General features: G+C 27.6%; 1 protein-coding gene across 1 annotated transcript in view; it reads right to left on the bottom strand.

The window, feature by feature from the left end:
• Window positions 1-23,403, bottom strand: part of LOC101239423 (uncharacterized) — a 157,662-nt gene that overhangs the window by 117,603 nt on the left and 16,656 nt on the right. Inside the window, exons 3-4 of the mRNA XM_065794841.1 lie at window positions 12,147-12,272; window positions 8,056-8,187 (exon numbers count right to left, since the gene is read on the bottom strand). Coding sequence (XP_065650913.1) covers window positions 8,056-8,187; window positions 12,147-12,272 — 258 coding nt within the window. The remainder of the gene's footprint in view (window positions 1-8,055; window positions 8,188-12,146; window positions 12,273-23,403) is intronic.

Here is a 23,403-nt window from a genome sequence, read left to right as displayed (position 1 = left end):
TATACACACATTAGAAGATGCTGGTCCTATAGATTTATCATTGATGGTAGAAATGGAAGAGAGTTTTCTGTAACATTATGAAGAAATGGCATTAATACAGGTACAATATCTTAACCACCTATATATGTAAAATCATTAAAAAGGTATGTTGACGAAATCCATTCTTGTTTTAATAATGAGGCAAATCAGAATGTTTTCTCGAGTTTTTAAATAATCAGCACAAAAATATCAAATATACAATTGAAAAAGAAAGTGATTCACACACAACAAATTTTCTTGATCTCTCAATAATAAATAACAAATCCAGAACATATCTTTTTAATGTTTATCGCAAAGATGCAATAACAAATGTCCAAATAAAGCCGCATTCTTGTCATGATTCAAAAATAATTTATGGTGTATTTAAAGGTTTTATCCAAAGAGCTTTTGCATTATGCAGTAAAGAACGCATAAATCATGACATAAAGTTTCTTAAAAAAATGTTTATAGAAAATGGTTAAATTAAAAAAATACTTCAAACCATTGTCAAAAAAGCAAAAAATTATAAGCTCTGCCATGGGTACCAAAATTAAGTAATCAGTTAAAAAAATATTTAAAAATGCAGGCTATACTCCAGTTTTTAAATCACAAAAAAACTTTCAACAATTAATAACTCAAAAAAACAAGCCTCGACTTGCCAACAACTCCTATCCAGGAGTCTACAAACTGGAGTGTTCATGTGGAAAATTCTATGTAGGTGAAACAAAACTCCAGGTTTCAACTCGCATTTGTCAACATCAAAAACATACTTTTGAGGGAAAATGGAAAAATTTGGCTGTGACAGGCATTCCAGAAATTGCCATGGTGCCTTTGGCTGCAATAAAAACAGTTAAAGTAGAGGCAGACTATTTTAAAAGAAAAGTGAGATATTCTTTAGAAATACAGTATCGCCAGTGTTCTCCAAATGAAGGTAGTTTGAATGAAGATGACTGTGAAGATTATGTTACAACCTAGTTTTGGAAACTTTATTTTTCTTATTTGAACACAAGTACACATTACATTGAAGTTTTATTATTTGTTTGTTTTTTAACAATAGTTTATATTACTTGAATAATGAGAGTATATATAACCTAGAAATAATGTATTTAATTATAAAGAATTTTATAAGGATAAGTTTACATACTATAAAAGATGTTTTAACTTAATTAATTTATTTGTTTATTTTTTTTTTTTTTGATTAATATATAAAAATACATGAATAAATAAAAATTACTAGGTTTTGCATCCATTTAAAACAAATAATGCATCAATTAAAAATTAAAATAAATGCCATTAAATTAAAATAAATTTATATAATATAAATATAAATAAATTTAAATCATATTTAATAAATAAATATATAAATAAAACTTTTTTTTTTTAACTAATAAAGAATATTTAGATTGCGCATGCAATAAATGTTTTAACTGAAAATCACAATTGTTTTAATTGATTGTCACGATGTAAAACATTGTGAATGAATGTCATGGTTGTTTTTAATGGATGTCATGTTTGTTTTAAATGGATGCAAAACCCGGTAATCATATAAATATTTTTATTTAGACATTAAAGAAAAAAAGAAAAAAAAAATTATTTGCTATTCTCCTAATATAAAAAGAATCAGTTAGAAACTCATCAAAATAACACAACAAGTTATTCAACATTAATGTAATTGCAAAATATAATTAAAAATAATTTTCTATTAAAGTTTTAGTTTATCAGATTTATATTAGTTGATTTTTTTAGAGCTGTAAGTTTAAAATTTTTTTTTAATTTGTCTTTCATTAAGATTTTTATCTTGTTTACATAGTTTAGCCTGTTTAAAATTTTTTTCCTGTCTGTTATTTTCAGAGCATTTTTTAATTATCTAGAAAGCTGTGGTCAAGCTTTCAAAAAATAATAATTACTTGCATGTTCATGATTAGAGTCAGACCGCACGCCTTTCCTGTCCACAACTGCACATCATCAGCATCACCACTTGAGTGACTGCAGATATAATTCACTTTTTTCTCATATTTCATTTTCTGATTGCGCTCAAATTTCAAACATTTGACAGCTCCCATCTTTTTCTTCTGCAACTTAACTGTAGCCTTTTTATTTTTTTATATTTTTTTTTTTTTAATTTTTTAGTTTTTAGTTTACAATTATTAATCGAAAAATAACAATATAACAATATATAAACTTGATATCTGAAAGAAGGTCCAAAAAAATCTTGTTGCCAGAACCAAAATACATGAGAAAACAAATACAAACAAAATACACAATTTTTTTTTCAGCCAAATATATTTATTATTAAAATAAAAATTTTTCTAATCAAATAAAGTTATATATAAAAAACTTTTTTTAGTCAAATATATTTATAAAAAATACAAATTTTCCTGGTTAAATAACTCTTTTAATATAAGTACTACTGTACTTTAATTTTTAATTTAAACTTCCCGCCTTATTCGAATCGTCCAATCTTTTTTATTTTTAAGTTGGTAGGAATGTCATTAACATTTGCGCCAAATTACATGTCAAACTCATAATTATTTTTTTTTGTTTACGCTTGTTTCTGAAGTACCAAAAGTGCATTCGGCGATTTTCACGATGTCTAATTTTGTTGAGCAAAGAAGTGCTATTAAATTTTGTTTGCGGAATGATATTTCTGCTGCTGAAACGTATCGAATGTTGCAAAAGGCCTTCGGTGAAGAGACTATGTCTCAAAAAAATGTTTACAAGTGGTACAAAGACTTCAAAGAAGGCCGAGAACGTGTTGATGACTTGGAACGCTCCGGACGACCATCGACTTTGATTGATGATCGCCATATCAACAAAATCAAAGAATTGGTGCTTGCAAATCGTCGGTTAACCATTTGAGACCTTGTTGACATGGTTGGAATATCATTTGGGTCGGTGCAGGCGATTTTGAAGGATCATTTGGGCCTCAGAAGACTCAAATCACGTTTGGTGCCGAAATTTCTCAATTTCTTTGAAAAAGAGCGTCGCGTTAAAACGTGTGAAGCAATGCTTTCTGACTATCAAGACGTCTACAAACAAATTATTACTGGAGATGAGACTTGGGTCTACGCATACGACCCTGAAACAACCGACCAATCGAGTGAATACCGTGAAAAAGGCGAGCCGAGACCGAAGCAACCACGTCAAAGTCGCTCATAAATCAAGGTCATGTTGACTGTTTTCTTTGATTATTGTGGTGTCGTGCACTACGAATTCCTTCCAACTGGCCAAACTGTCAACAAGGAATATTATTTAAGCGTTATGCGACGTTTGCGTGAAGCTATTCGCAAAAAGAGACCGGAATTATGGGCCAATAACTCTTGGATTTTGCACCACGATAATGCGTCTTTGCACACAGCACTGGTTCTTCGTGAGTTTTTCGCCAAAAACTCTACCCATGTTGCTCCACAACCACCGTATTCGCCCGACTTAGCACCGTGTGACTTTTGGCTGTTCCCAAAGCTCAAGAGACCACTCCAGGGAAATCGTTTTGAGTCCATTGAAGAGATCCAACGTGAATCGGCACGCGCATTGAAGGCTATCCCTACCGAGGACTTTTCGGCATGCTTCGAAGACTGGAAAAAATGTTGGCAAAAGTGCATTGGGGCCGGGGGGGATTATTTTGAGGGGGACAATACAGATTTGGAAGAATAAATAAAGATTTTTCATTTTATAAAAAAATTCACCTTACTTTTTGATCACAGTAGTAAATGTATAAAATCTTTTACAACTTTTAAAACCTTTAAAAACTTTTGATAAAACACTCAAGTAATAATGTGTTCTCAGGAAATTTTTTAGTAGAAATTAAGCCTGTTTATAACCTTGGTATATATATAATGATAATCTATGTTTATATGTAATCTATTTATATATATAATCTAGATATAGTAGATATAAGATATACTTTTACTTTGATGTTATTAACCATACATAATTTTATTATTTTAATACCAAAGCATAACTTAATATAATGACATAACAGAAACTAGTGGTTGACCTATTTTATTCAATACTGGGTTTCAAACTATTTTTTTGGTTTTTTTGTTAGACCTTGGAAAGTACGAGTTACAACAATTTTTAAAGAAAATGTTTAAAAACATGATATGGTTTCTGTTCATATTTAGTTGATATAATTCTGATAAGAATCATAGATACACAACGATGAAATGCATTTAATATCAGTTACTTCATGAAGCATATTATAGCACTAAATTACCTATTGACATGCCAAATCAGCATAATATAAATATATCAAGTGAGTACATGTAATAAAATAAAAATACAATTGATTTAATAACTATTAACAATATAGATCAAACAAAGACTGAAAATAATTTTACAAACTATCCATAGTTAAAATAATTTTACATTTCAAAAATATTTATATATATTGCCAGTAGAAAGAATATAGTTTTTGATTTAGTTTTAAAAACGGAAAACAAAATTGACAAATCAAAATTATGAACAACAATTTTGTTCCATAAATACAGTGCTCGATAGTTTATGCAAAAATGATTAAAGTTATTGACAAAAGGGTTCAATTAATAAATTATTATTTCGTAAAGTATATTTGTTTACAGCTTTATGGGTAAAAAGAGCTTTAAAAATGAACAATGGTTGTTCACTTCAACAATGAAACATAATACATAAAATATTATAGACATTGAGTTGGTAAACGTTAAGTGCCTTAACATTTTTAAATAAAGCATTTGAATAAGAATAACGATTTTTAGAACATATTAAACACATTGCGTGTATCTGACGATGGAAGAGATTTTGTAACTTACTTTTGGAGATAATTCCCCAAACAATATTTGCATCATTTATATAGCTATGAATAAATGAGTAGTAGAGTTGAATTAAATTTTGTTTACTTAGTGTCTAACCTTATATAGAATTCCAATACTTTTGGGCAATTTAGCAGAAATAAAGTCAATATGATACTTCCATCTAATATTTTCATCAATGTAAATATTTAAAAATCTTGTGACCGACTCCTTTTTTATTTCAACTTTATTAATAAAGAGTTTAGGTAAATTTTTTGTTAAAAAACGCTAATTTGTGAGGAAGTGGAAAAGGATCCATTTTGTTTTATCAATGTTTAAAGTCAACTTGTTGCACTTAAACCAGTTAGAGATGTGATTGAGTTCTTTATTCATATTTAAAAAAAGTTTATAAATGTCATTGTTTGACAGAAATAAATTAGTATTGTCCGCAAACAAATAAAGTTAGAAGCTTTATTTAAATCATTTATATAGACTAAAAACAAAAGTGGGCCTAGAATAAAACCCTGCGGAACACCACATTTTATGTCAATTAATTTTTCATTTTGAAAACAATCTCCATAAAAAACTAATTGTTTTCTATTTGCCAAGTAACTTTTATACCATTTTATTAATTGGTCATTAATTCCTTAAAATTTGAGTTTTTTAAGTAGAATTTTGTGATCGACCGTGTCAAATGCTTTTGATAGGTCAATGAAAATACCTCGTGTATTTTCATTGACCTATCAAAATAGATACTGTAGTTTTTTCAACCTTCTTGAAAATATTTTAGAGAAAGTTGAAAGAATTGAGATAGGGCAATAATTGCTAATATGTGATTTTTTTCCATCTTGGTAAATTGGAGTAATTTTAGCTATTTTTAAGTGGTCGAGGAATATACCTTGCTGTATAGATGCCCTAACGACTTTATAAAGAATACATTTAAAATTTTAAAAGCCATCTATGACTATATTGCCATTTATTTCGTCCACACTCGTAGCTTTGTTTCTTTTGAGAGATTTGAAAGCTCTCTCAAACTCATCAAAAGATAAGCCGGATTATAAATTATCTATAAAATGGGAATTATTTATAGGCTCTAGGAAATCACTAAAAACTTTTTCCATAACAGGAATCTTATTTGCCAATTTAGTTCCTATATCAATGGAATAATTACTAAACTCGTTTACAATTTCCTTTAGTTCATATATATTTGTTTTATTTATTTTAATTACTTTAGGAAGGGACTTTGAATCAGTTTTTTGTTTTCCTGTTATTTCTTTCAACATTCTCCAAGTATTTTTTGAGTTGTTTTTAAATTTGCTAATTAAATTTGAATAATATTTTTTTTTTCAGTATTTTATAAATTTTTAAAAATAAATGTTGGTACTTTTTATATTTTTGTTGGTTTTCAGCTGATTTTGTTTTTAAATAATTTAAATATAGTTTCTGTTTGATTTTTGAGTATTTTTTAAGTCCATTGGTAATCCATGGACTATTTAAGGTTTTTATTTTTATTATTTTTTCACAAAGTTAGAAGTTTGCATTGTATATTGAGAAAAATGAATCAAAGAATTTATGTATTGTATTTGCGTCATCACTAAAGTTAATGCAGAAGTGATAATTGATATTGGAAGGATTTTATATTGTTCTCCTTGAAGACACGTTTTTTTATTATATTTTGTCTTTTGGGTTATTTGAGGATACAATATGGATTGTTAGAAAAATAGAGAAATGATCGGATATGTTGGTTTTTATAATTCCTTTTTGTAATTTCTTATTATAAATATCTGTTGTGAAAATATTATCAATCAATGTTGTTGAAGTTTTGGCTATTCTAGCAAGGCAATTGATTAAAGAAAGAGCTCCTGCGATAAATATTTTATCATAAAACTTTTAACTTTTTTATCTTTACAATAAATTAAACAGTTCATGTTGAAATCTCCAATTATAAAAGTAATTTTGTTTTCTTTGCTACCCTTGTGAACGATATTTTGCTGTAAAAAAAAACTAATATTTTCAGCTGCGCAGGTGGTCAATAACAGCAGCCTAATAGAATACTTTTTCTTTTATTGTTTAAAATTTCAATAGTTACAATTTTTTTATCACCGTCAGAAATGCACATATCATTCCTAATGTTATGCACAATACAATATCTATAGATGTATATGCATTTTTCTTTAGTTTTTTGTTCCAACCAGAAAGACCATTTTTTTGGAAATATTTTATGTGATAGTAGACAAATACATCGTGAATTCTCTCGTACACGGATGTCAACACATTTACAAGAACATATATCAAATACAGTTTGTAATGATTTCAAACAGTCTTGGTAAGTGATGGAGTCTTCTTAGAACTGGCATATTTACCAAGACACTAAACTTTATCAATCAAATTCTTTATATGGTTGAGTATACTCTTTTCATTAGTTGCTTGGATACTAGCTGTTTTGTATGTACTTAAAATTTCCTGTAATACATTTGTTGCTCTCTTTTGCATACAATCATATTTTTTGCGCTTCAAATAGTAGCCATACAGTCTGTAAACATCACTAGAAGTAGGAAGTGGATTTTTTCCATAAGTGCAAGACTGGCCCAGAACGGAGTGTTTATAGTGCTGACGGACACTATTTCTAAATACTCAATAAAATGGATACCTAATTGCCCAACCAACAATAGATAACAAGTAGAAAAGATTGATAATAAAAAACAGATTGATATAAACCCCTTTATAGCAAGAATTAACTATCACTTTTTATTAACAATCTACAATTGAAAAAGAACATGTTAAATCTGTATATTCTTGTATAATATTATTAGTCTTACTTCAGGTTTGATGGGGGTAAATTTACAATATGTAAGGATTACTTTGGATGGAATTAAGGTTAGGCATTATTAATTTCTGTTTACCTAGACTTATTTAATATTATTTTATGTACCATCGGATGTTACATAAACTAATATACATTATTGTGTTTCATCATTTTTAACTAAAAGTTACAGTTATTTACTTAGCTCATGATTTAAAAACTCTTATGGTCCCTTAATGTTGGACCAATAGGACAACTTTTTATGCTATAGCCAAAAATAAAATTATAAGCCACCCTATTAAACATACTCATTTTGCACATACTCATTTCTAATTTTTTCTAATATATGTCAATATTAAAACAACATAAGTTTACAACATACAGTTGTAAGTTATGAATTAACTATTTAATATACTCTTTATATTTTTTATAAAGAAAATTAAAAGAAAAAATAATTTGAATACTTACTGTATGTTCCATCTTGTATGTAATATGCCAGAGTCAAATAAATGTCAAAATTGTGTATATTAGTTAGTAAGCTTCCATCAAAGTTCATACTAAATACACCTTCATTTCCATAAATGTATCCAACACCATTGCCTAATTAAGATATATAATTAACTGTTTACTTATAAATATCTGTGTCAAAAAGTTTTAATGCCAGAAATAAGTAGACAAAAAGTTTATTGCCAATTGTCATAAATTATGATCAAAACATTGAACAATAAATTTACTGTTGAGAGAAATGGCAAAAATAAGAAAATGAAGCAAGATATTTTTATAAGATTTTTAGCAATCAAGCTTAGTAAGTGACCGGGGCCCTAGCCCTGGCTAAAAATGAGACTTTTTGCTAACCCGGCACAGGCAAAATTATAACATTTAGCATGGGTTGATAGCTCGGACTAGAAAAAAAATGTACAATATTTTTTGTAGTATACTTTTATACTTACATTTATTATTTATTATATACTGCCATATATTTATATATTTCTAAACTCTAATTTACTTCCAACTAGATTGCAAGCAACTACTATTAAGTTATGAGTTACTTTAAAATGAAGGATAGGTTAAAATACTAGAAAATGGTTAACTGAAGATTTTAAAAGCTGTCGGACGTATAAAAAAGGGAAACATGACAATGGGGAAGATTTATAAGGCTTTTTTGAAGTGCAAGGAAAAAAACTGGACTAATAAAAGTTTTTATAGCATGAAGGGACAGATACAGTAAAAGAATACAACTTGTTGAATAAGAAGGCAAGTTAGAATGAGTTTTGGATTATCGTAATAGAGATTATAGCTCGTTTGAGCACTGACCATAATAGTATTTGTAGAAAAAAGAAAGAAATGCAACCTTACAACAATGAGAGATTAGTTCAAACATGGCAGATAAAGTAGGTCTAATTAGATTTACAATGTGCTTTTAGACTTTGTCTGAGAGCAAGTGGGTTTTTATTCATCAATATAGAAATACCAACAATATTACAATATTTTTTTGCAATAAATAAAGCGTGTACACGAAATAAATGTGAAAGAATAAGCACGTCATTTTTTTTAGTGGTTGTATTAAAATCTTTTTAATTGTTTTGTAATTTGTTTACAAGGTGTTATGGTTTCAAAAAAATATGTTAGTTTTTGGATTTAACTGGAAATTAGTTTTAAAAATGATAAAAGAAGAAGAGGTAAGAGAAAAAATTATGCACAAATATTTACAAAATCCTAATAGTAGCTACAATTCGATAGCAAAATCGTTGCAAATACATCCATACACTGTTAGTCGTGTTATTCAACATTTTTTTCAAACAAAATCAATCAAACGCAAATCTGGTGGTGAAAGAAAGGAAGGTTTTAAAGATATAAAACTAGTTAGAAAACTGGTTAACAATTTTAAAAATAACGCAAGCCTTTCACTAAGGGAATGCGCAAAAATGTATGGATTTTCTCATAGTTTTGTTGCAAAAGTTAGAAATAAACATGGTTTTCATTCTTTCAAAACACAAAAAGTACCCAACCATTCTGAAACTCAACAAAAAAGTGCAAGACCCGCAACAGAAAGTTGACATTTTTATTTCTGAAAATTTCTGTATTATTGAAGACGATGAAACTTATATCAAGTACAATCATCAACAAATTCCTGGCGCTGTTTATTATATTGCCAAATATAGAGGAAAAGCAGATAAGAAATTTAAATACACAAAACATGACAAGTTCGCTAAAAAAACTTTGATTTGGCAAACTATTTGCAGTTGTGGCAAAAAATCCGCACCTCCTCAGTCCACTCCTTTCTCAGTCCACACCTTTCTCAGTCCACACTTTCTGGTCAAATATATGTTAAAGAATGTTTACAAAAACGCCTTTTACCTCTTATTAAATCACACAATAACAGACCTGTGTTCTGGCCTGATTTAGCTTCAATTCATTATTGTAAACTAACTATGGAATGGTATAAAATGAATAATGTGAAATTTGTGCCTAAAACAGAAAATCCTCCAAACTGCCCAGAATTTAGAGTTATTGAAAAGTACTGGGCTATTATTAAAAGAAAAATGAAAAAAACAAAAAAGCTTTGCAGAAACATTAAAGATATTAAAATATCATTTAAAAAAGCATCAAATAGTTTCGATTCTTATTCTGTGCACAAGCTTATAGGTACCACTAAAGCAAAAGTTTGAAATCTTATAAGATTCCTACAGGAATAAATAATTTTTTTTTAAATGTTTGATCTTCTTATATTATTGTATTAAGGTTATTACTTGGTTCAAAATAAAAATTGAGAAGTACTTTTTTTTAGTTGTTTTTCTACTTTCACATTTATTTGATGTACACACTTTAAATGAGTTTTGTTGCCTAAAAAAAATTGTGGATTTTAAGTCCAAAATTTAAATCTACAAGCTATTGCAAGCCTGAGGCTGTTATAAAAGAGATCAGATTAAAAACAAGCAGCTTGTTCAAAGCAATCAAAAAGTGAAGATTTTTTGTCAAGACAAAAGTATAAAGTTGAATCCTTAGTTAATAGAGGTACTTTAGATGTAAAATTATCATGAAGATTGTTATTGTAGATAAGAAACACTACAGTAGCAAAGATAGAATTTTGTGGTACTCTTAAATTACAACAAATATACCATGAATTAGAGATTAAATATATTTAATCTCTAATTCATGGGTCTGATCTTTTTACTTCTGGGGAGAAGTCTGATGATGATAACAATTGATGATATTGATGATGATGACGATGATGATGATGACGATGATGATGATAATAATGATGATCATGATCATTATCATGATGGTTATGATGATTATGATGATCATGTTGATCGTGATGATGTTTATATATGCGTATATATACAAAATATAACATGAATTTTGAATAAAAAAAAATACTTCAGAATTGCTAATGCAGCCCCAATCACAAACCCAGCCCCGGTTATATTTTATCAAACCCGGCCCCGGTCAAAAATCAACCCGGTCACTTAATAATATTTTACAATAATAAAAGATTATAATAAGAAAATATACAATTCTTACCTAAAAAATTTTTATATTTTATCATATTATTATGATAAAGTAATATCAATTTTTTTTTTTTTTTTATCTGGCTGTTTTACATTAAATATTTAAAACCTAAAAAAACTTTAAAGCTAAAAAAATTTAGTTTACTATTTATGATACTTTCTTAGGTACATTATGTTTTGTATACTTTATAGTTTAATTAAATTAAATGGAACACATTTGAATTTGCATTTGAATATGCAAACATTCCTTCGGATTATTTGGAAAGAATTCAATACTGTATAATGACTATGAAAGTAACAAATAAAATAGACACGATAAGTTAAACTAATCATACTATGTGTTCTAATAATCCTATGATTAATACTTTTGATTCAATTTAAAAGAAATCAAAAAACCATTAAGTATTTGTATGTCCCATACTTAAATTTAAAGTGTTTCATTTATTATAATTTTTCTAGTTGTTTTTTATCAGAAATTATGCAGCATAAATTCTAATAAACAACTAGAGAAATTATACAAAACTATACAATAATTATACAAAACAAACTATATAACTATCCAAAACTAATTTTATACATTATTAAATTGATAATTACATTTAAATAAATAGCATTGCTATTTCTTTAAATGAAATTATCAATTTAATAATGTATAAAATTAGTTATGTAAAAAAGAAATTTATTTTGTGGAACAACTTCAAAATAGTTGTCTTAGTTTTATCATTTAAGGTTGACATATTTACATCTTTAGTTGCTATTCTTTGATATTGTCTATAACTTATATTATTTGCCTTTTTTTAACTACATTACTTATTATTGTACCAAGTTATGAAATAAAAAGTTTATCAAGCTAAAATCATTTCAAGCAAAAACAATTAGTAAAAAAAAGTTATTTAAGATTAAACACCAAATATCTGTTATTTTTGCAACTGTAAGCAACAAAATATCTTTTAACAGCTCTTTTTTTCTAATTAATCTGTTTTAAATTTTTACTTGAGTAAAATAAATAAAAAAAGCAATTTAAAAAAAACCAAAATAACAAACTACTTTGATTGAAAAAACTGTCGGAAATGTTTGCAAGCGGAAAGTCTATACTTCTGAAAAAACCATCCAATTGATAGCTACAATTACGTCCAACAAAAGAACAGGCCACAATACGATTAAGAAAACCATCTACAGAAACATAAGTCAATAAAATGTCTAACTTCATTTTTATCAACATTAAAACATAATCGTATAGTTAAGCAGCCTAAAACAATCTTATTTCGTGCTTTTGAAAAAAATAGAAAAGGGTAAAGAAATGCATATAAAAAATAAAATAAATAATAATAATATTTATTTAAAAAGATTATTTGTATATTTACAATAATAATAGTTGATTTCAATCATATAAAACATTTAAAATTATAATATTAATATTTATTTTAAATATTTAATGATATTTTTAAGTCTCCACGAACAAGAGAATGAAATTAAAATTATTTTAGGCTGGTCAACTGAAGGATTACCATACATATATATGAAGATATATATATATATATATATATATATATATATATATATATATATATATATATATATATATATATATATATATATATATATAATAATAATGATAATAATAATAATAATAATAATAATAATATTAATATAAATATTTATATATTTAAATTAATATTATTATTATATATATATATACAAATATATATATATATATATATAAATATATATATATATATAAATGTATATATATAAATATATATATATATATATATAATAATAATAATAATAATAATAATAATAATAATATTAATATAAATATTTATATATTTAAATTAATATTATTATTATATATATATATACAAATATATATATATATATATAAATATATATATATAAATGTATATATATAAATATATATATATGTATATATATATATATGTATATGTATACATATATATATGTATATATATATATATATATATATATATATATATATATATATATATATATATATATATATATATATATATATATATATATTATATATATATATATATGTATATATATATATATGTATATATATATATATATATATATATATATATATATATATATATATATATATATATATATATATATATATATATATATATATATATATATATACATATATATTTATAAATATATATATGTGGTTATCACTAAAAAAGAGATTTACAATGTATGGTAAATAAAAGGGTCCACATTACTTAGTGGGGTGGTACTGGAGTGGACCCCTGTTTTTAAATATTATACAAATAAAAACCTTTTTCTTTAAATATCCTTTGTTTTTGGTTTTTAAAATAAACTGCTAGTACTTGCAAAAGGCTGGTAATTTATTCATATCTCTTTAGAGTTGTTTTTTCACATAGTTTTTAAACTATTTGACCTCTTTTTTAACTTTTTAAAAAACAAGTCAGAAAATTGGTCATGGAACGAACAATCATTCATTAACTTAAAAAGGGGCTTTTTCATTTTCAAATAAAATTGTGTCTTTAAGTTTTATACTACTAGTAGTAGAACTACAAGTTATTATATATAGTTGCTACAATATATGTTAACTATAGTTGCTACTGTATAGTTTAAAATAAAAGCTTTTAATTCTTGGTTTTGGGATTACTTACAGATCAAAGGTTCGCAAGTTGCATAACCCTTGATCTATTTATTATGGTAAGATGCATTAGATAAAAAAGATTTACATATGCAAGGGCTAGTCTAGACCATTTTTAATAGCGTCAACTGTATTTGGACAACAATGGGGCCCAAAAGAGCCTTTTCTTTCTTTTCTTTTTTCATAGTCGTCTTTTTTATAATTTTTTTTTGTTTTAGGTACCCCAACATGGCCGCTACGCTGTCCCTTATACTCAGAAATTAAAAGAATTTTTACTGTGTATACTAAATAGTTAATTATCATCAAAAATGTACAACTTTTTTTTGTTCTGTAAAAAGTTTTGTTTGAATAATATATAAGAACATCATAAAAATATTACATTAAGTAAATAAAATGTTTTTTATTCGAACCATACCTATTACTTTAGAAAAAGTATGTTTAAAAAGTTATTTTGTGAAATTTTGAACAGAATATTTTCTCAATTATCTTAAGAACTATATAACTTTTTTTTATTCTGTAAAAAGTATTATATTAACAATACTTAAGAAAAACAGAAAAAATATTATGTTGAGTAATTAAAAAGCATTTTACTCAAATTATATCTATTACTTTAGAAAAAGTGTTATGCAAAAATTTATTTAAAAAAATTTTAAACAGAATATTTTTTCAATTAGCTCAACATTTACTCATTATGTAAGTTGTTAAAAACAAATAGCGTATACTAAAACAAAAAATTATAAACATTTTCTCACAAACTGTTCACTTAATACAATTGAATGGTATAAAAAATAAAAAATACTACGAAAGAAAACTTTATTATATGCAAAATATAAGGTAAAAAACTAATAATAACATAAAAAAAAAACGAATCAATTCAAAAATATTAAGATTAAGTTACAAAATAATCATTTGGTGAAAAATATATCAAAGCATAGGAAACATTGTTTCCAAGAAAAACTAGTCTAATTAATAAAATAATGACATTCACATGAAAGACAATGTTTATTCCCATTTTTTGCACATCTCAAAAACGTTACCTTGCACTTTTTACACAACCGCAAAGAAAGTTTGAATAATTTTTTGTTGACAAATAAATGTAACTCTTCTCTTTCAACCTCAAATCAGATACATTAAGCATGGTTACGAACGCAAGCCATTGACCTCAATGCTAAATTTACTGCTGTATGTTTGCCTTCTGACTCTTACTCACTGAGCATTCCAACTGTTTTAAATTCCTTAACAAAGGTAATAATGTTAAAAATAAATTTATGGCACTTTTGTGTCAAATTTTGCTCTGGAAAATATATTGGAAACTTCTGACCGAATTTATTTGTTATATTTTCCACATCACATATTTCTTCATATGATAAAAATCTTCGTGCCATTATATACTTGATTCCAAAACTACAAAGATTAAAAATTTCATTAAATCTGTTAAATTGAGAAACTTTATCCTCAATAACAGATGTCAGTTCTCTATATCTTTTTAAAACAATCAATGCATGGTTACCAACAATAACATTTCCATGGTATGCTTGTCGGGTAACTTTCATATTTTCTAATGTCATATTTAATAATTTTTCATATTTTCTAATGTCACATTTAATAATTTTTCACGACTTCCCTGAAAGTAATTGTATTGTGACTCAATGTTGTCACACTTAATTTGAGCTTTGATACTTTCTGTGGTAAGATTATCTTCTACTGACAGAAGTTGTGAAATTTTTACCTCTAACAAATCTGCTACATTTATATCTGAACAGAACACACAGATGTACTGTTCATTTGTCAGTAAAAGTTCCTCATCCGGGGTTAAACTTTTGCACATTGTATGCATTCAGTTATCACAATGATAACAGTGCACCCACTCTATATTATAATCATGAATCATTATGCAACAGTATTTTAAAAAACACTTTTTTGAGTCTTTTGAATTTCTTATTTTTTTACTTTTAGATTTATGACTTGCTTGACTTTATTTTGCCAAATTACAGTTTTCTTGCTGGTTATTATTCAGACATGCTTCAATCCAATTTTTGACATTAAGCATGAATATAATACTGTTTCCATGTTGACGAAGATGTCATTCAATTTGTTCTAATTCAAGAGAGGTAACTTCCCATTCATTGTTTACAGCATTCTTTTCATCTTCCAGCTGAATTTTATTTTCTTTATGATCAATAGTTTTGTATGTGTCTAATAAAAGATTGTAAATAAGCAAAACAACTCCAAGCAAAATATGCAATTATATAGGTACAACTTGTGTCAACTCTTTAGGTGGGAAAATCATAGGCCTAACTACATTATAGTGATGTTTTCCATTTTCATTCAGACTATTATTACAGCGATTATCAGCAAGATTTTTATTATAATTTTCAATATAATTATTAACAGTTCTTACTTCTACCTGACAGTTTGCACGAGTGTGTGACTACCATGGTTTTGCAAATGTGATAACATTGTTTTGTCAGTTGTTGATGGATATGTGGCGCTGGATCCTTGTTGGCCCATTTTATCATCAAGAAAATGATAATCACCACCTAAAATACCTTGACATTACGACCATCTTTCATTTTGAAACAAGGTTCTTGCATAATTTTTAGCTGTTGGTAATAAGCTGGATACCAAATCTTCATCATATTTTCGACACTATCATCTGCTCTAAACATACAATAAATATGTACATTGTCAACAGAACCAGAATTTCTTGAATTGATAATTTCAACAAAATACTTCATGTGATCTCCACCTTTATTACCAGAAAACAAGAACCACCATTTAATGTCAAATGCATTATCAAAAGAAAACCCATAACAATCTTTTGAAATTATTTCCTCAAGAAATTCAATCACATTTTGAACATGTATATAGGGACAAGATTTAACTTCTTTGTGTGATTTTCTCAACCCTATAAAACCTGTTTCAGCTTCTTTCATGTGGGAAATCATTGGGAACTTTTCCTTATTTATTTTACGCTTCAATGGTAGAATGTTCATTTTTAAATTATTCAGACATACTCTAAAATTTCTCATTTTGTTGCTCGGTATATGTAGAAGAGATTGTATTGCAACAGCATTTTTTGCAAATAGTTTTACTATTGGAATACCCAAATCATGAAAAATTTCATAAAAAATGTCTTTATTCAAACTAACTCTTTGAAAATTTTATTAGAGCATCAATTTGATAGTTTATCTAAAATATTTTTAATAAAATGTAAACATTTCTGCAATTCTTTTTTCGTCGTATATGGATTCAAAGAATCTTTAAACTGAGCATACATTCGAATATGATCATCACAACTGTGCTTAAACTTGGAATTTGTTCCAAAATACCTTGCTCCACGAAACAAGCCACCGCCTAAATATTCTGCAATAGCCACTATTTCTTTTGTTATTATGTTATTAATGTTTGTTGTAACAACTTTGTTTAATAGTGGTATTTCACTTTTTAATTGAACTGAAGTAAATGGTAATTTTTTTTTTCCTTTTCATTCCACTCTTAATTCCGCCATATACTTTATTAAGTTGAATCTTTTATGTATCAATTTTTTCTTCAATTTGATTTTGAAGAGATTTTATAGCAAAATCTTTTTAAGCAACTTCAGCAAGGAGGATGCTTCTTTCATTTTCAAGATTTATAATTTTGTTTTCCATGATTTTTGAATTGGTAATAGTTTCAATTGTCCCCGCTAAAATTTTGTTTTTCAAAAGAAAAGAGTTTTTTGATTTTGATAAGCTACATATAGTCTGTTGAGGTTTTTTATTGGGAGATGTATAGATTTTACTTTTTTTTTTGTTCAAACTGAAATGATTTAATAAGAAAAAAGTTTATCTTTATTTTTTTGAGCTGTTTTTGATTATTTCTCGAATGTATTTATTTACCATACTCATGAAATTCTTAGAATTTGTTTGCCTTAACAAGACTTCTGTTGACTCTGAGATAATAGATTTAATAAACAAAAAGAAATCTTTATTTTTTTTTAAAGTATAAATATTTACGAATGTCAAACATTATTCCGTTTGTAAAACTTAGATCTTCATTAACTCTAGATACATTAAACTTATTTGTTTCGGCATCCTTTGTCAAAGGCTTTGAGTTGTTTAAATTTAACTTTATCCCAGCTGCATCAAGGTAGGGAAATGAACTGTAAAGTGGTTTTTTATTGACATTGGAAGCATAATCATTTTTAATTTGAACTGAAAAATAATTTTTGATTGATTTTAGCTATAAGAATTGAGCAAGTTTATTCTGTTTAATGTTTATTTGGTTTTTCTATTTATATAAACTCAGTAGAAAAAGTTAAGCGTAAACAATTACGATTTGTCTCCTTTACTCTCTATGAATTGGTGTTTGAATAAACAAGTTTTTGAATAAACAAGTGTTTGAATAAACAAGTTATCTTTAAAAAAAAATAGACGTAAAATAACAAAAAAAGTGTAAAGAATTTCTTGAAACTGCAACTTACAAAATCTAATTTCGCTAATAAACGCGAGCCACTAAACATTTAATTTTTTCATTTTATCTTAGACGAGTAGTTGATTTAGAGACTAACAAAGTCTGTCAAACCATTCTGCCGAAAGATTGGCGTTGTATTTAGAAGAAGTTATCAAGACTCTAACGGAAAGTGGGTGTAAACATATGAAATTATCTACGAAATGGGGTTGTGATGGCTCCCAGCAGACACAGTTTAATCAAAAGTTTGAGGATGACTATAATACTGATGCCAGTATATTTCAATGCTCAATGGTTCCATTACAGCTAACTTGTGGAGTAAATAAAAAGGTTATCTGGCAAAACCCTACACCATCGTCTCCAAGGTTTTGCAGGCCAATTCGAATTAGGTTCATAAAAGAAACTGCTGATGTAATAGCTGAAGAAATTGCTTACATGGAAAACAAAATTGCAGGCTTGAAACCAACTCAACTTCAAGACATATCGTGTCTTGAACATGTGATGATGTTAACTATGATTGACGGAAAAGTCTGTAACGCAGCAACCACCACTAAATCGACCATGCGATGTTATATTTGTGGAGCAACATCAAGATAATTTAATGATTTGGACAGAACATGTGTTGACAATCAAAACAGCTACAAATTTGGACTATCCATTCTGCATGCTAGAATACGGTGTTTTGAAAGTCTCCTTCACCTATCATATAAATTGCCTGTAAAAAAATGGCAGAAAAGGCTGAATGAAGATGAGAAGAGACTCTTCTCAGATAGGAAAAAGAAAATCCAAAATGAATTCAAGAGCAAAATGGGCATTCTTGTCGACATACCTAAGGTTGGATTTGGGAATACCAATAACGAAAACACAAGCAGGAGATTCTTCAACGACCCGGAAACATCTGCAGATATCACTGGAGTAGACTTCCATTTAATTTTCAGAATGAAAATTATCCTAGAAGTAATTTCCAGTGACCACAAGATTGATGTAGAAAAGTTCAGACAGTATACTTTGGATACTGCAAAGCTTTATGTTGAACTATACCCCTGGTGTCCAATGACTCCAACTCTGCATAAAGTTTTAGTACATGGTCCTGATATAGTAGAGAATGCGCTTTTGCCAATTGGACAATTGTCGGAAGAGGTTGCCGAAGCCAGAAACAAACATTTCCGGGAGTACAGACTTAGCTATGCTAGAAACTTTTCTAGAAAAGATAGTAACCAAGATATCATCAATAGGTTATTGTTAACATCCGACCCTCTGTTGTCCAGCATTGGGAAAAAGAAACACAAACTTACAAAACCTTTTTCAAAAGAAGCTGTGGAATTGCTTCTTCCTGGACAAGTCCAAGATTCCGACACTGAATGCAACGAAAATGAAGAATATTCTGACAATGAAGAAGTGGAATCTAATTAAATATCAAAATATAGTATGTTGTTTACCATAATAAAGTTTGAAAAATAATATATCTTTTATTTCCTCAAATCCTATTGAATAGAATAAAATGTAATCCCTAAAGTACCCATCTTTCCCCTATATTGAACGCCACTGGCTTGGATTTGTACAAAAAACATTTAATTTACAATTTCTTGTCATATGGTAAAGTTTTCAGCTGTTAAAAGGAGAGAAATAATTTTGGCCAGCTAAAATCGTCAAATACTCCTACGTGCAGCGGCCCGCATTTTCAGACTATTTAAATACAATGACTATGACTTAAATATATGTATTAATTTTTCTAAGTTACTTTTTATTTCAAACTAGCCTGAAATACTTCAAAGCAGTATAAATAAACTTAAAAAAATATCCACGAAATATACCAAGACGATGTAAATAATCACTAAAAACATTAGCAATAAAAACGTGTGGAGCAAAAAGACACATAACAATGTAGTTTAATTTAATATATATGTGTATATGTACATATATATAGCTAGGGTCAGTGCGAGTAGTTTTACATGAAAAAGGCTATTTTGACCCCCCTGCCTAACTTCCCCACGTGACACCTACTCTTTTTTTCTTTTTTTGTTTTGTTTCAGTCAGCAATTTTTGCCGACTGAAACAAACAACAATAAAAAAACAACAACAAAGTACTCGTTTTTTTGAATTTGTTGATTGCCTAGTCGACATTTGCCGACTGACTTATCTAAAAGGGTCAAATTTGCGGACACTCTCCTCCGCATACTTCCTTCGCGCCATACCATCCTTCGCGCCAGCCTTATATACAGTAAAATAATAACAGCTGGTAATTATAGATATATGGCTTGGAGTTTTTTACCTAACACGATAATTAAATGTTACAAAATGGTTACAGATTTTTTTTACCCGCTGGAACCAAATAATACCATATCTAAAAGAAAGAATTTAACTAATACCCTTTTATAATCAACATTCTTTCTTCTTAATCGGAACCAAATTACGAAATTTTTATTTGAGTGATAGTGATTCCATTGTAGTAATAGCTTTATGGTTGTTGTCATAATTTTTGCAAATAAAATATTTCTTTTAATAATATATGTCATAGTTATAAACTTTACTATAATTATTTTTACCATTAGTTTTTATCATTATTTTTATCATGCGGTAGTGGTGTAGTGGTAAAGCGCTCGTTTCATAAGCGAGAGGTTCTGAGTTCGATCCCCACCACTTCCCTGGCAGTACCGTGCTCAACTTGTTTCTCCGCGCAGCGGCCTTGTTCTTCAAGGTTCGTGTTTCGGAGTTATAGAGTTTAGAGAGGGTTATAATCACTATTGAGTAGCCTCCTCATCTTTAGTGGCCTTCTCGGCCTTGAGGAGGTGAATAACAAAAAAAAAAAGTTATATTTTTTAGTAAAATTATTATAGCTACTATTTGTAATGTTTTTTTATTTATATTATTTTAATTTATGTTACATTATCATTATTGCAGTTAATAATCCTTATCTATTAATACTTTATTTTCATTTCTCTCCTTCATTTTTTTTTTCTTTATTTTATTTTAAATTCTTACTATGTTTTATTTATTTATTGTACTTTTTTTTTTTTTGTAGTTATCCCTCCATTGACTAGTTTTTAACAATATGAGTGACATCTAATCTTATTTTTTTGAGTTTATAATACACTGTTGTAAATTTTTCATATTTTATGGATAAATAAATGGATGGGTTAAACCAACAATTTTAACGACTAAAAAAATCTCTAAAATACTCTACAGTGTCCGCTTTGATGACGTTTAAGTAGGGGGAGGGGGGGGTTTGGGTCCAAAATTGACTTTTTTCAGATTTTTTGTAGTTTAACCACTTTTTGTTAATTAATTTTTTATGCTGATTTCGAATTTCACAATGTTTTTACTTCATTATCAATATTTAACCTTTTACTTCAATTTTAATAAAAGTGATTATTTTGACAAAACAATTTACTGTTAAATTAAATGAAATCATTATTTTTAAATATAAGCGATGTAAAACACATGGTAAATTTTTTTTTCATTTTATTAATAAAACATGTAATCACTATGCCTAGTTATAAATAACACAAAAAGTTAGACATTGCACATCATCAAGATAGTCTAATATTATTAATAATTTGTTTCGACCACTATTGAAAGTGCGAAATAACTTTGTGGAAGTCATTGTAGATGATTGTGGATTGCTGTGATGACTTTCCAAGTAGAACCTTCAAATTAGTAGCATATTCTTCTAAAGACATAAGACGGCGTTTTTTTGTATTTTTATCAAAAATCATGATTTTAAATAGAGTTGATTTCCGCGGCAATGACCTACTTGTATCTCTAAAATAAATTACGTCATTCTTCAATCGTTTTTGGCATTTTATCAGATCTTGCTCTTTTTCAATATATTCACAGACATTTGATCCACTTGTAAATGGGCCGCCTTGTAGTTTTAAACAAGTTAAAATAGAATTTCTGCTGGGCGCCTGATGTAAAGCTTGTTGTTCTTTTTTACTTAAGCAGCTTTGTCTCAGTTGAATCTGTCGCTGGTTCCGACTATATTCTATACTTTCAATTTTTCTAACAATAGGACCCATTTTCCGAAGTAGTTCTAAATTATTTGAATCTTCATTTCTTAAATGGTTTGAATATTTAAGAACATTACCACGTAAAACTGTTGAAAGTGACGATTTTTTTAAAGTCTATTGCTATGAGTTCCACACTGACGCTCAAGTTCAATATTATTTGTAACTGTTTTATCTACTCGAATGACTAGATTAAAAACATAATACTCACCAGGTAATCAATCATTATTTCTTACTCCAAAGCCATAATGCTTTCCTCTTTGGTGTTGAAGAACTATAGCTAAACTTTGCCGAACTATGTTTGCAAGAATAATGCAATCATCAAAGTTCTTTGATGCGTATTTTCGAACTACATCAACAACTTCTAAGCCATCATCTTTTTTAATGAGATTTTCAAAAAGTCTCTTTGATACTACTTGAACACATGGCTCCTTAAATTTAAAGAATTGTTCATTTATGACATCATTAGATAGGCTTGCATACATCTTGCTTAAGAATATTTGCAGTTTAGAATGCGTGGCTTTACCTTTAGTATTACAGAAAAATGGTAAAATAACTTTCATTCTAAAAGCTGCTACCACGACTAAAGTAACTATAATGTAATCAAAATTCATAGAATCTCGGACTAAACAAGCAAGTTTATTTGCGATAAATTCATGTTGGTCTAAAAACTCCTTAAAGTCATCCCAGTGAAAGCAAACCATAGTAGAACATTTCGAAAGACATTCAAATCGAACATCTTTAAATTCAAAAAGATAAATATCTTTGTTTTTACGCTGCATAAAAGTTTTAAATTCTTTATGATAATTCCATGGTTTTTGAATAAAACTCAAACCAAACAAGTTTAGTACCCATGATAGAAAGATTAAGGATAACATTTCCGTACTTTTGTTAATAGATATATCTAACAGAAATAGATATATCTAACAGAAATAGATATATCTAACAGAAAGCCTTTGAAAAGGTTATCCATATTCGTTTCATTTTCAATTTGATTTAGAACTTTTTCAATAGCTCTGTCAAAACCTAAAACTGTATGTGAAGTGCAAAACAGTTGACAAGCAGGAATTTCTCTATCGAGTATATCAGCTGTGATTTTAGATATTCCTATATTATGAACAGTACTGCAGTCATATGAACATCTACCTTCTGGTATAGTTCTTCTGAGGTGTAATTTGAGGCTTCCTGTAAC

The sequence above is a fragment of the Hydra vulgaris genome, chromosome 04 (genome assembly GCF_038396675.1).
Source record: "Hydra vulgaris chromosome 04, alternate assembly HydraT2T_AEP".
Taxonomy (NCBI): Eukaryota; Metazoa; Cnidaria; class Hydrozoa; order Anthoathecata; family Hydridae; genus Hydra; species Hydra vulgaris.
The sequence above is the reverse complement of the archived record's forward strand: the minus strand, read 5'-3'. Positions and strand labels throughout refer to the sequence as shown.